We start from the raw sequence: 14,139 nt of genomic DNA, 5'->3' as shown, positions 1-14,139 counted from the left end.
ACTTTCACTCTTACACTTCACCTCTAGTAACCAATAAATGGTATAATAATTAGATACATCACCATGGTAAATCTATTTTATCATGGATAATACCTTTATCCACAATTGATTCAACAAATAGTACTTCTCAAGAGCTTTCAATAGACTGTTTGTGTGTCTAAATTTATGAGAGCTTAAGATTTCATAACTATCACAATGAAGCTCTTTAGTTTGGAGGCCATAACACACAAGGTCACTTAGGCTTGCTGGCCGATGGCACGATCCATGTATGTGAAGCTTAATGTTGTTCGCTTAATTTCTCTTTGAATTGTATTTATGGCTATGCCTTTAGCCAAGTGAGGGTTATTTCTTGCTTGGCATTGACTGCTAGAATTTTAGGTAGTTTCATTAGTGGTCTCATGTGGCTTCTAGGTATGATCGTCACATTGTGTTCTGTTACTTTGGACACTTTAATTCCAATTATTTGAAAATTTAAACCAAAACACAACGCTTCTCTATTCTTCTTCTTCAAGTGATGAGAGACTTAAAGCAAAAGCTAAATCAACATACAAATTCTAATATCATTTCAAAAAAATGATGGAAGTGGGTTCCTTCTTTGCTTGTTCATTCTTCAAAGATGCTTGTTCCTGTCGTTGCTACCGAACAAGGCGATCAAGTTTCTAACAATTCTTTTGTCATACAATCCTTGTTTCCAAGGTGTAACTCATTGGTCAAGTGGCTTATATGTGTTATAAGAGTTTAGGACAGTGCAACAATCATGTTTGGGGGTCAAGTGGCATATCTGCGTTATAAGGGTTTAGGACAATGCAACACTTATGGTTGGTGGGTGTGTAAAAGAGTGTAGGGTGCTATACAAGCTAACCCAATGTTTGGAAGTGGAGAGAGCTCCTCACTATTACAAAGATGAAAAAGGTAGTGCTTACGTGGTCTTATGTGAAGGATGTGTTTCCCATTATCTTGAAACATATTTACTTGCCCCACATCCAAACCTTTTGAGTTATATGCGACATTTGTCTATCCCGTCACTTCAACTTTTCCATTGCTTGTGCTTCCAATTCTTCACATAACTTTGCTCCAAAATAAAATTCATATTGCATACCAGCGTTCATAGCTATAATGTCCAAACTTTGCCCTTGAAAATTGAGTCCCATCAATAATTAATCAAATCCTTTAGGATTAGGAATATGAAATACGTAACTATGTAATAGCTGCAATTGTTCAAGCTTATCCATGCGCATTCAAAACTATTGTAGCTTTGATTGTATGGGGCTTCCGGGTGTCCGATATTCAAGTATTTTTAGTACTCTTGTACGCACATGATATAGGGAGCTTTTGATGAGTAACTGCCCCGAGGCACAATTTATTTAACAATTGGCTAGTTCATTGTGTCACATATATTCAGTATTTAGTAGAAATGAGCAGTGAGAACATTTCAGATTGTGAACATGACCTTGATAGCGTCGCCAGCAACAGCACTGGTTTTGAAACCAGCTTCAATCTCTTCTTTGGTCAAGCCAAATCTGTGTGTAATTAGGGGGCGAACATCTACCTTTCTGGATTGAAGTAGATCAATGCACAAGGGATATGTATTGCAGTACCTGAAGATGCCAAGCACATCAACTTCCCTGCACAAGTACCTGAGATGATGAGCTCTCCATGTTTTTCTACAGAACGTGAAGATGACAGCCATAAAACTCCATCCGTAATGTAGAACATAATAAATTACATATCTGATGCCTGTTTGTATGTATGTCTGCAAGTATGCATGAAAATAAAAAGCTAAAAACAATGTCCTCACCGAGCGGCTGCTGCAGTCAATGGTAGTATCATTTGATCCTGCCCCATACCTACAAGGCAGACTTTTCCACCAGATCCTGTTGCTTTCAAAGCTGTAGACATGGTCTTTGTGACGCCCACACAGTCAAAAGTTACATCCACAACACTCCCAACCATTTTCTGTATCTTCACTATCTCATCCCCTAAATCCTGTAGATGAAACCATTAAATGATCATGATTTGTAGCTAGGATCTCGATGGAATCATGATGTGGTTGTTCAGTGTCTGATGTCTTTGTGGAAGTGCTAGATGTCTACAGTCTCGTGCATGGATACAAGCAGTCAATGTCTACTGAGCTGGTTTTTGTCCTTCGTCTGTTTTGCACGCATAGTCGGGGACAACTACTCTTCTTTCAAGAGGGGGTTATGTCACAAGCTGCTGACATGGCATCGGCCTAAAGGGCCTTTGGAGATTCAGAAGATAAAAACCTGCAAAACACAAACCCTGCGAAAGTGTGTGGCAGCAGTCCCGCAACAAGCACTGACATGCTGACGTGGCAGCGTACAGACAGCTTGAATTTGCACACATGATTTTGGCCCAGCTTTTGGACATACAGAGTCTTGGCATCTCAAGTGAATTGCCCAATGTGAACCCATTATTTACTTTGGCTTTTAGGTATTTATTTTACTTAGACTAGGTAGGGCAATTTATTGAGGTTGGTATATATGCAACCCCTTGCCTCCATTTCAATACACACATTCAGTTATCCATTGCCGAGGTTGATTGGTTCTCTCCTACTCACTTTCCTTGGTCTCTACGCTTCCGCATCGTCGACTTTGACATGGTATCAGAGCCTTGGCGGAGGAGCAGCTGCACCCGTGAAGCGAGCCGGTGAGGAGTCTACCCTCCTTTGTCGCCAGCACCTTTCCCTCCCCACCCTTCGCACCGGCATCTCAAAACGCAGCCCTTTGTCAGCGCCGGTCTCCCCCCCCCCCCCCCCCTCTCACTGCTCCTCCGCGCGTTTTGAAACGCCGACAATGACGGCCTTGGAGCGTGCCTTGGCGGCGCCGGGAGCACATGCCACAACATCTAGCATTTTAGAATGCTGCTAGTCGGCAGCCTTCCTTTGGAGATGACACCCAACTCTTGCGCAGCCAGCCTTCCGAAACGCTGCGTGCCCCCCCCCACCCCCCCCCCCCGGACGGCGACCACCCCCCACTCCTGCCCATTGCGTTTTGAAACGTACGAAGCATCGCTTGGTTGCCAAGGGGCACCAAAGGCGTTCTTTTCATCGGTTTTGGGAGGTCTGACACGGTTCTTGAAGGCCACAAACCTTTGAACAGAGTTTTGGAAGAGAGACTTGGAAGACGTTGATTTTGGAGCTCAAAAGAGGGGGCGTCAAAGTTCTTTTTGAGGAGCGACTTGGGAGAAGTGCAGATTAGAGCTCAAGAGAGGGATAGTGGATTTTGCGGAGCCACTTGGGATTAGCACTTGGGATTAGCAGACGAGTGGACCGGCTTGGGAATTGGTATAACTTGGTTAGTACAACCGTCTCTTGGAGTGCAACTTCAACATGGCCCCCCCTTGCTCGAGCGCCAACGACAAATTGAACGGCAATAACTACGCTCGTTGGAATTTGATCATGCGACTCTCGTTCTCACGGAAAGGCTTATGGGACATTGTCGACGGCTCGGAGCCCCGTCCCACGAGGAAACCCAAGAACACGTACATCCGCCTTCAAGATGACGAATATCTCAAATCGTGTGTCGATTGGGATGCGGCTAATACGAAGGCAATGTCGGCCATTGCGGAATCTGTTACAAAGGACATCTCTCCATCCATTCAGACTTTGAAGACTGCCAACAATATGTGGTCAAGCTCGTTGGAACGTTTAATCGGGATTCTATGATACGAGCAGTCACCCTTCTTGGACAGTTATTTGCCATCCAGTTTCACGAAGTTGCCTGAGTATGAAACGGTGTCTAGGACACTTCGGCTACAAATCACGAAGGAAAAGCTCAAATTTGATGATCTCGGCTCTTTTCTCATTGATGAGGAAGCCGTGTTGATAACTCAAGGCAAAATTCAGATTTCTGAGATGGGTGGGGAAGCACTTGCTGCTTCGGATTCCAGAAAGAAAACCAGGAACCGTTGTTACAATTGTGGAAAGCGAGGTCATTGGCTAAGGATTGCAGATCCAAAGGCAAAGACAGAGATTCTACAAAGGACAAAGGTAAAATCAAGCATCAGGAGGAAAGCAATGATAGTGACTCATGGAAGGACAGCAAAGAAGCTACTAGTGTAGTGGGGTCTACACTGGCACGGACTCTTGGCTTCTAGTCACATGGAGATCAGGTGCCGCCACTAGCTTCAACCAGAGAGAAGCTTGTGAGTGGTAGTAGAGAGGGGCAAGAAGTGCTCCGTATAATTAATTTGGACCCTTGTGTTGGAGTTCAAGTTATCGGTGTTTGACCCCGCGGGTCGGAGTTCAAGGCACATGCATCTGGCAACAATCAAACGTATCTAAAGCACTATGGATGAGTGCACCAATCCATTGTTGTCAATCGGATCATGGACAGGATGTGTTCCACAGATCCTTATCTTGGAGTATTATTTATGGACGTGATGTGTTCACAGTTCACGAATGGGGATTCTTGGACGTAGTGTGGTCTACAGTTTAAATATTTTTAAAATGCAACCGACGCTCAAGATTGGCATTATTCTCAGGTACAAAGTTGAGGGTAGCAAAACCAAGGTGTATCTAAGTGATGGCCACTTCTGGGGTGTCCATGGTAGCTTCTTCATCGACTTGGTCTCACTATTTATGTCCACTATGAGTTGCAGAGAAGTGTGAGTTTTGACATCCGAAGTGAACTGCCCAATGTCAACCCATTATTCATTTTGGCTTTTAGGTATTTCTTTTACTTATTTGTCAAAGTCTGGGTAGGGCGATTTACAGAGGTTGGTATACACGCAACCTCTTGCCTCCACACACATTGAGTTATTCATTGCCAAGGTTGATTGGTTCAAGAGACTCTCTCTCTCTCTCTCTCTCTCTCTCTCTCTCTCTCTCTACACTTCTGCATCGTCCACTTGGACAAGTTTTGGGGCACCTTGTTTTTAGGCTATGTATCTTTAAATAGAAGCCTAGGGCTTCTTCTCTATGTATGGAGATTGGGAGCTTGCAAAGGAGAGAGACCCGTGGCAGTCGTTTTGTGTTAAGTATCAATAAAGAAATAAATACAGAAAGCGGAACTCTACCGCTTCATGTCGAATCTCCTCTACTCTCTCTTTCTCTGTATTCAAGTTCAGTTCACTTGTTTGTAGTTTCTGTTTGTGTGTTCACTTGTTTGCAATTTCTGTTTGTGTATTGCACTACACTACCAATGCTAGAGCGCCATTGCAACCAAGCACACTTCTAGGAGCTTCGCACAAAGGGGTGGCTTTCTAACACCCTAGTTATCCCTTCCATGATGTATATAGTAGCAATTAGGGCTCTCGAGGCATCGGAAAGGTGAGGCACGTGAGAGTAGATCATGGTATGTGCAAAAGACATAGTGGTACACCACACGTCCGGATATAGAGGAGCTCCCACCATTTCAGTATGATCCACATTCACCATTCATTTACCTCTGACTATGTGAAACGAACCGGATTCTCAAGCAGGATCTTTGGTAGCTATACATCCCAAAGCCAGGAATTACACCCAAGACAACCCCTACAACAATGGATACAATATTATAGAGAGCACTTTATGACTAAAGATCGAGGATGCAATATTTCAAAGAGCACATTAAGACACACACACACACACCTCGATGAATCCAGGATATGCACAGAGTCACCGTTGAAGGAAAGTGCAAGGTGTAGACTCATGGTAGTCATCCCCAAGTCAATATAACCATCCCCTCCATGTCACAGATTTTGGCCATTGCAACAATTGTTGGAACTGTTGGCTGACTTTTGGCAAGAGCAGCTTCTAATGATCACTGAATTTTTGCAGAAGCGTGAACATCAAGTGCTTAATCAAAGCAGGGCGCCGAGGAGAAAGGAAAGTGGTAGAGCCTACAAGGCGACCCACAAACTGCCAAAGAAACTTGAGAAAAGGGGGAAGACTATGGGCGCCTAGCAATTGGCAGAGCATGTAGGGCAGGTGGACACTTGCACAACACATGCATGGATGATGACACATGCAAGGCAAGAGGACACTTGGATGGCACATGCATAGCAGGTAGACAGTTGTACGACGCATGCATGGTAGGTGGCAGTTCCAACATGGCAAGTACTAGGCGACCATAGTAAGAAGTCGTCCTTGCATGGCAAGTGGCAATTTCAACCATGGCATGTACCACGCGACCCCAATAAGAGGCAATTCTTGCATGGCAAGTGCACGAAAACTCCAAAGCTTCCATTTCAGCCAAGGCGACCACACACACAAGCATTTGCAGTTGAATGATAGGCCACTTGGCAAAGCAGCCCATTACAAGCTCAATTGAAAGTAGAAGATGTGCACAAATAGCACGCCTGCCATTTTTTAACACACACATTCATACAAACCTATTTAAAGGGGTGCCTAGCTAGCTGTACAAGTCATTTTTAGTACTCTCTCTCTCTCACACACACACACACAGGCTGCTCTCTCATAAGCAAAGCGCCAATATCTCATACCTTTTGTAATTACAGCTTATTATAATGAAGAAATAGCAAAAGGGACGCCTATAAAGGGCCAATGCTGTGTCGGAGGGGAGCTCCGCCTCTCCATCTCTCCCGATTCAGTCTCCATCTCCTAGTCCCCGTCTCTCTCTTTATAACTCTATCTTATCTCTCCATTATCCGAGTGCTGAATTTCTGGTTTTCTAGCCTTTAGTGCAAGCTGAAAATTAATGTTTATGTTGTCTAACACCGCCTCGACAATATGCCAGCTGGTTACACTCCATTATGTGTAGTATTCCCTAAATACTATCATAGCGCAAGGAAAAACTAAGGAGAAGAGAAAGTTGAGGGGAAGCTGAGAGAGAGAGAGAGAGAGAGAGAGAGAGAGAGAGAGTACCGTGTAACCTCTTCTTATAGATGAGTTTTGACTTTCCAATGTAATATGGTGTTTCATTTTCTATCCTATCACCAATTGCTTTTACATTTTAGATGTCTTGAAAGGTTTTTTCATTTTTACGAAATCTTGGGGACCTAATCTAGAGGATGGCTTCATTTAGTAGCAAGGATACATGGGCAGTTATATGCCAAGGGCTAGAGTGGCAATTGGACAGCTTAGAAAGTTTGGCCTCTTGTCACAAAATGACGACGTGGCATGTGCCACCCAAACAAACCCTTGACAATTTATAAGTTGTCCCAACCTATGGGGGTCCCATCCGATGGGGCCCATGGGGACACAGAGAAAATAAGGAAAAAGGCGTGCAGCTGCTTACATGGCAAGATTTCCGCAATTTGCGTTGACATGGCAAGTTGTACAGCAAACCCGAAAAACGAACTAGCTGGCTGGCTGGCAGGCTGACATGGCAGATTGTACGAAGACCCGCATTTTGCGCTGACTACCGGGAGCGCTAGATATTGGGACCTGATGCTTTTGAGATTTGAAGCTTTTCATGTACTACTTTTGAGAAGACCTAGGGCCTATAAATTTTACCTAGAGGCTCTCCTCTCTCAGTTTTGCTGAGAGCACTGAGCAGAGAAGACCCTCTGACTTTGTACTTGATCAAGCATTAATATAAAAACAAATACTAAAAGGGGCGCCAGACTTTGGGGCCAATACCTCTGGGCACAGAACTACGCCAGTCGTGTCATCTCTCACTCATTAATTGTGATTAAATTTGTTTTCACTCTCTCTCTTGTCTGTCGTGCCAGATTCCCGACTTGGGGTGTCCAGTTTGTTACAGTGGTATCAAATTGCAGAAATCCTGCCACGTCAGCAATAGCACGCCTTTTTTCTTCTTTTTTTTGTGTCCCCATGGGCCCCATCGGACGGGATCCCCATAAGTTCGGACAACTTATAGGGTTTGTCCAGGTGGCACATGCCACATCATCATTTTGTGACACCTCTATCTATCTATCTATCTATCTATCTATCTATCTATATCTATATATATATATATATATATATATATATATATATATATATATATATATAAAGAAGGGCTTGACCCTTTGTATTATGTAAACAAGTTATAGGTTGTAGGCGACATAATAAACGGAACTGGGAGTGAAAAAAAGCCTTGAAATACGATAACAAAAAACCATAGGGGAAAAACCACGAGTGATACAGAGTTACAAATGATGGGTGATACACCACAAAACTAGGGGCATAGGAGGAAAGGAGCACAGAGCTGAAGCAAAAATAAGACACCCACTATTCAATGAGGAGGCCAAAAACTCTACCAAAAAATCTCCAAGATCGGCCTCTAGATCGTGGTAGGACTGTATAGATTTTTCACGTTTTGTGTTGGCTCTACCACGTGGCAAGCTATACGGATTTCCGCAATTTATGCTAGCTTTTGGGAGCAGATGCTTTTGGGGTTTAGTGCTTTTGAATTGTTTGCTTTTGGGGCTCTGCTTTTGGGCATCCCTTGTAATGTTTATAAGGACCCTTGGGGCCTCACTCCACAGAGCATCTGGACACAGAGTCTGAGAGCAAAAGACCCTCGGGAGTTGTAATTTGCAAAGAGCAATAATAAAGAAATATTGAAAGGGGCGCCAATCTTTGGGGCCAGTGCTTCTGGGCACGGAACTCGGCCGTGCCGTGTTGTCTCTCTCTGTCACGTGACACATCCAACCCTATGTGTTTGTGGACAAGCTACAGCATGATCAAGGTTCAGTTCAGTCAAGTCAGTCTAGAATAGGAAGTGATCTAGCACTTTTGTGAGTCTGTCCGCAGACCGTGCATGTCCAAACACTTAGATTAGATGCATATCCTCTGGTTGCACACAGCATGATCATCAGTTTTCCATCAGAACCCATCAGGAGCATTTTTACAGTGCATAGACCTATTTTCCCTATTTTTGACATTTTTCACTTATTTATTAAGTGACTTTTGTTGGAAAGTAGGTAGGGCAATTTTGCTAAGTTTGTATAAATAAAAACCTAGCGCTAGCACTTTCAGGCAGAAGAGGCAGCAAGAGCTTCGGTTCAACAGGCACCTCCTCAGCAAGAACCCCCAGCAAGGCCTAGCGTTTTTGCTACACAGCAGCGAGGCTAGCGTTTTGCATCAAGAACCCAGATCAGCCAATGTTTTTGCACTTGCAAATTCCCGGCGATAGTAGAACAACAGATCAGCCTAGCGTTTTGCATTGGCAAGACATCCGCCAACAGTAGAACTAGCAAAAGCCCTAGCGTTTTTGCAAGAAGACTTCAAATCAGCCCTAGCGTTTTTGGTTTGCAAATCAGCCCCAGCGTATTGCAGATTCATCGCGACGGAACATCAAGAACCACCAACGTTTTCAATTTTCAGCCTTTAGCATCCATAGATCAAGTCCCGAACCTCGCAGATCTCACCTTCCCGCAGCAGTTCCTCACCGCACGGTCAGATCCCCCGCAGTTTGCAGATTCAGCCCGGAAAACGCAGATTTCGGCATCTGCGTTTTCAGCGCGTCGTCGTCGTACCGTCGCCATCGACATCGTCACCAACATAGAGTCAAAATTCAGCAAATAGAAGATTTGCAGATTTCAGCTCAAATTTCAGCCCATCTCGTCGTCGACATCGTCGGCAAGTCCAAGCATTGTAGAGATTTGTGCAATCATAAGTAGACCGCTCTCGCCATAGAGAGTGGGGCCTTCGGAGGAGGGTTTGACAACATCTCTGGTGTCGTATTCTCTTCTCTCTCTATCTCTTAGTCTCATGGACTTCCATTCACTATGTCCATTCACTTTGTTTGTGTCCATTACACTCTCTCCTTCCGTAAGTAAAAGGAACCCTTGAGCACAGTTCGGAGCACTCATCTTGAGCAAAGTTCAAACATTCATTCCGCTCCACCTTACATTGGTATCAGAGCTTTGGCAGTGTTCTGTATCACTCAAGGAAAGAACCGCAAGAACCACATAATTTTTTTGCTTGTTGAGGTCGCACGTAACCCAAGTTCACTTAGGCGTGTCAATTCCTAATCGTGTTTTTGAAGAGTGACAGGAAACCCAAGAGAGAAGGGCTTGTCCAGCCTCCCCTTGTGTCTCTTTTCACTCATTGAGAGCAGACCGTGCACTTAGCGGCCGGCCAATCGACGTGAGGTGGGAAAAAGCAACCTTGGTGTGAGCACAAGGCCGCCAAGGGGTGCGCCCGCGGAAAAGAGCAGAACTCGGGTGAAGAGAAGATCCTTCTCTAACATAGATTGCAAGAGAAAGAAGAACTTCAAGAACTCAGAACCCAAGAACCCAAGACCCACAAGAACCCACGACTTCAGTGGATGGTCATCACTCGAAGCGGAATGGATACTTCGCTTGGAGGTGATGAGCATGAGAGAGGCGAAGAAGAATTTTCCCCACCAGGCGGTTTTTCCGACCCTCCCCCTTCCCCATCTATGCCAAGGATTGCACTAACTCCTACGGAGGAGTTGGAGCAATTGTTTATGGAAAGGAAGTTAGAATGCGAAGCAAGGAAGTTAGAACGAGAAGAAAGAATGGCAGCCGCAGATCGTGAATACGAAGAAAGAATGGCACCATAACGCGTGAGCGCGAGCAAGCGCGCTTGGAAGCCAAAGTAAGACAAGATGAATCGGATCGTGGGAACAAAGAAAGAGAAGCAGAATCTGATCGCGAGAACAAAGAAAGACAAGCAACATTTGATCGCGAGAACAAAGCAAGACAAGCAATGAACGACCGACACATGAAAGAGATGTTGCAACTCTTTTCTCAAGTACAGGCACAGATGCAAGAGTTTCGGGAAAAGGAGACTCTCTCAGTCTCTTCTTCTCCAAAGCAAGACACACAGGATTTGCATGATGATGATTTGGATGATAATGATGAGCATGATGATTTGCATGATCAAGATGTGATTTCTCACAAACATGATGATTTGCATGATCAAGTTGTGACTTCTCACAAGCATGATGATTTGCATGAAGATGATGTGATTGTTCACAAGGATGACGTGTTAGTTGATACTTTCTCCAGTGAAGCTAACCTCATTGCAGATTCGATCAATCACGACGAACTGATCTTGGCTCTCGAGCCTAGGTCCAAAGAACCCTCTCAGGAAGAAACGATCTTGGCTCTCGAGCCTAGGTCCAAAGAACCCTTACAGGAAGTACTATGTGTTTGAATGATTCGTCAGCACGCATTGTACGAGTGTTTCATTTGTGATCGTTTCCTATATTTTCGTCAGCATCTTTATGTGATCCCTTTTCCTAGGCATGACATATTGTACGTTGAGCACGTTTCACTCATGAATGAGCACAGATGTATGCGGATTGTTCATGAAAAGCTGAAAAGTATGCATTCAAGGAAGTTACATTCCATGTCTCTCCCTTGGCACAACACAATTGTAGAAAGAGCATATGAAAGTATGAGCACCAAGCATGGGCATTTCCATTGTGAATTGCCACAATTGATTGATTTAGATCAGAAGAGAATGATTCGATCTCATTGTTTGCGTGTGTGTGGTGAACGGTTTGGCACTCCGTCTCTTTGTTCATCTACATTGCATGCACAGTCTTTGAGGAAGACAAGATTTTTTCCAATCACTTTACATGGAATAGGTATGTTCAACTTTTGTGTTGGAAGTGGTTTCAAGAATTTTCAGCCTTGGAGATTCTTGATGAAGATGGACCTACATCCATAGACAAAGTTGAAGCATTGAAGGAGCTACATATGATTTTGTGTCGCTTTCGGCGCGGCCCAAAGAAGCAAGCGTTGCAAACCTTTATGAAGTTCAAGTATTGCACGACCCACAAATCAGAGTGGGCCGGCGAAGAGTCCTTCACACGATTCCGGATGCTAATGGCAATCTCCCTCGACGCCATACACTTCGGTCCCAGTACCTCACTTTGAAAAGGAGGGGATGTCAAGTGACACATCCAACCCTATGTGTCCGTGGAAAAGCTACAGCATGATCAGGGTTCAGTTCAGTCAAGTCAGTCTAGAATAGGAAGTGATATGGCACTTTTGTGAGTCTGTTTGCAGACCGTGCATGTCCAGACAGAATTAAGCAGATAGAAGATTTGCGGATTTCAGCCCTTAGAGTTTTCAGATTTCAGCCCGTCTCGTCGTCATCCTCATCGTCGTCGACATCGTCAACAAGTCCAAGCATCGTAGAGATTTGTGCAATCATAAGTAGACCGCTCTCGCCATAGAGAGTGGGGCCTTCGGAGGAGGGTTTGACAATCTGTCTCTATCTCTCAGTCTCATGCACTTCCATTCACTGTGTCCATTCACTTTGTTTGTGTCCATTGCACTCTCTCACTAAAGTAAGTTGGAACGGAGGCTCTCCCTTCCGTAAGTAAAAGGAACCCTTGCGCACAGTTCGGAGCACTCATCTTGAGCAAAGTTCAAACATTCATTCCGCTGCACCTTACTCTCTCTCTCTCTCTCTCTCTCTCTCTCTTTTTTGTGGAAAAATCAGGGCTGTATATTACTGAGTACAATAGAATCCCCAACGGATGCCAAAATAGCCTGTCACGTGGGGTGTACAAGCTGAATGTAAGGATGAGAGCCACTATAGTGACAACTCGACTAGTACAATCTCATGGTGGTCTGTGTGATGAGTGGAGGAGAAACCACGGAGGAGGCGCATAATGCCATGTAATCTGTCCACCTGTAAGTGTGAAGAAGAGTGGAGATCTTGCCCAACGCCGAAGGAAATCAAATCGACGAGCCTCGGCTGCTCTAGATGTGCCTGAGGAAGAATCCCACTGCCAGATGAGGGTGTGAATGATGTCCAGCCAAATGACAGTGAGGGTATCCTGAAGGAGCTGCGGTGCCGCACTGAGAATATGAAGACAACGAGCTCTCCAAACATTCCAGAGTGCAATGCTGGTGATTACTGAGAAGATTTCATCACGTGTTTGAGGATCTCCTTGCCAAGCAATCTATGGTAGCATAGCCAAAGTCCCTCGTCTGTAACCAGTCGCGGTAAGCATAAGAGCTGGATCTGTGTCTGAGCCCTCGTAGAAAAGATGCGGTCCGGGCATCGGCATCAACTAGGAAGCAGATCCCCAAGTGAGAAATCCATGCTGAACTCCAGCTCTGCTAAGTAAAAAACCAACTGCTAGCCAAACTGCATGAGAAGACGAGCATGACCAAAGGCAATGCGCAGGTGACTCAGGTAGGCGCAAAGAACATCGAGTACATAACGGATCGTGACCCATAGAAGCTAACCAAGTCCCAACTGGAAGTCCTGCATGTGCAATCATCCAAAGGAAAAAGGAAATTCGACGAGCCACATGTAAATCCCAGATGGCTGACCAAAATTGCCGTAGATAGGCGTGTGAGAGACCTGAATGTAACCAGAAACGCATACGAGTGGGCTGCTCTGGGTGCTGTCTCATCAATGCGAATCTTCCAATTCTGACTGTATACTCAAAGAATGATACATGTGCGCCGGTAGGGTTAGAGTGAGGCCAATGCCACTCTCCTGGGTCCCAATAAAGCTGAGATAGGGCACGACCCTCCCACACCCAAAGCCTCCAAAGTGCAGCATTAGCGGAAGCGAAACGGGGGTCAACACAATGACGCTTCCCGCGGGAGCCAACTACTCGTATGGCCTCCCAACGAGCATCGGGGTAGACAAGGTGCGGAGAGGTAGTAGCATAAGTCAGTCTAGCATGCATCCCCGAATAGTAGTCAGTATCAACTGTGAACAGCATAGTGTCGAAACGAACTAGTAAGAGAGTGCTCTGATAGAAGAAGCCTTCCCAGCCACAATGTGGAGGCATCTGAACTGTACCGCGCATGACTGTGTCCCAGTGTGAAGGAATGGCGGAGCCAATCTCAAGCAGTCTGTTTGTTACCCCGCGACCAATGTCATAATGTTCTGCCACAAAATCTGCATCCAGCATACGCGTCTCATGAAAAAACCGCATAGAGGCAGCAGGTCCAGTGTCCCAAGCAGCCCAGTCAATGTGAGTCCTCTCTCCAAGCTGACGAGGTGGATTCACAAAAGAATCAAGAACTGCATCGTTCCAAATGAGAGGCTGGCGCTCAATCTCCTCACGGCATGAGGGAGGTGAGCGTTTGATAGTGCGTCGCATGGATACCCAAATCTGAAGGAGCGAACGAATGAAGGGTGAGAGAGTGCTGGTGCACAAGGGGGCATCCGTGAAGAGAAAACGATACCCTGTTTGCCAAGTATGGCCATCTCTAGTTCCGAGGCGCGGAGTCGCTGTGGAAAGAGCGGCCTGAAGAAGCATCTTCCAAGGTTCTTGGCCG

The 14,139-nt window shown here is 45.2% G+C and overlaps 1 protein-coding gene across 1 annotated transcript in view; it reads right to left on the bottom strand.

Annotated features, from left to right (window-relative positions):
* Nucleotides 1–1,068: 1,068 nt before the first annotated feature.
* The window catches only part of LOC147443838 (L-idonate 5-dehydrogenase-like), a 78,261-nt gene continuing 65,190 nt past the window's right edge, over nucleotides 1,069–14,139 (bottom strand). Inside the window, exons 5-6 of the mRNA XM_086526637.1 lie at nucleotides 1,799–1,986; nucleotides 1,069–1,625 (exon numbers count right to left, since the gene is read on the bottom strand). Of these exons, the coding sequence (XP_086382763.1) occupies nucleotides 1,433–1,625; nucleotides 1,799–1,986 (381 nt within the window). The 3' untranslated portion in view covers nucleotides 1,069–1,432. The remainder of the gene's footprint in view (nucleotides 1,626–1,798; nucleotides 1,987–14,139) is intronic.

Source organism: Adiantum capillus-veneris, chromosome 13, assembly GCF_014529385.1.
Source record: "Adiantum capillus-veneris isolate H3 chromosome 13, ASM1452938v2, whole genome shotgun sequence".
NCBI classification, from domain to species: Eukaryota; Viridiplantae; Streptophyta; class Polypodiopsida; order Polypodiales; family Pteridaceae; genus Adiantum; species Adiantum capillus-veneris.
The sequence above is the reverse complement of the archived record's forward strand: the minus strand, read 5'-3'. Positions and strand labels throughout refer to the sequence as shown.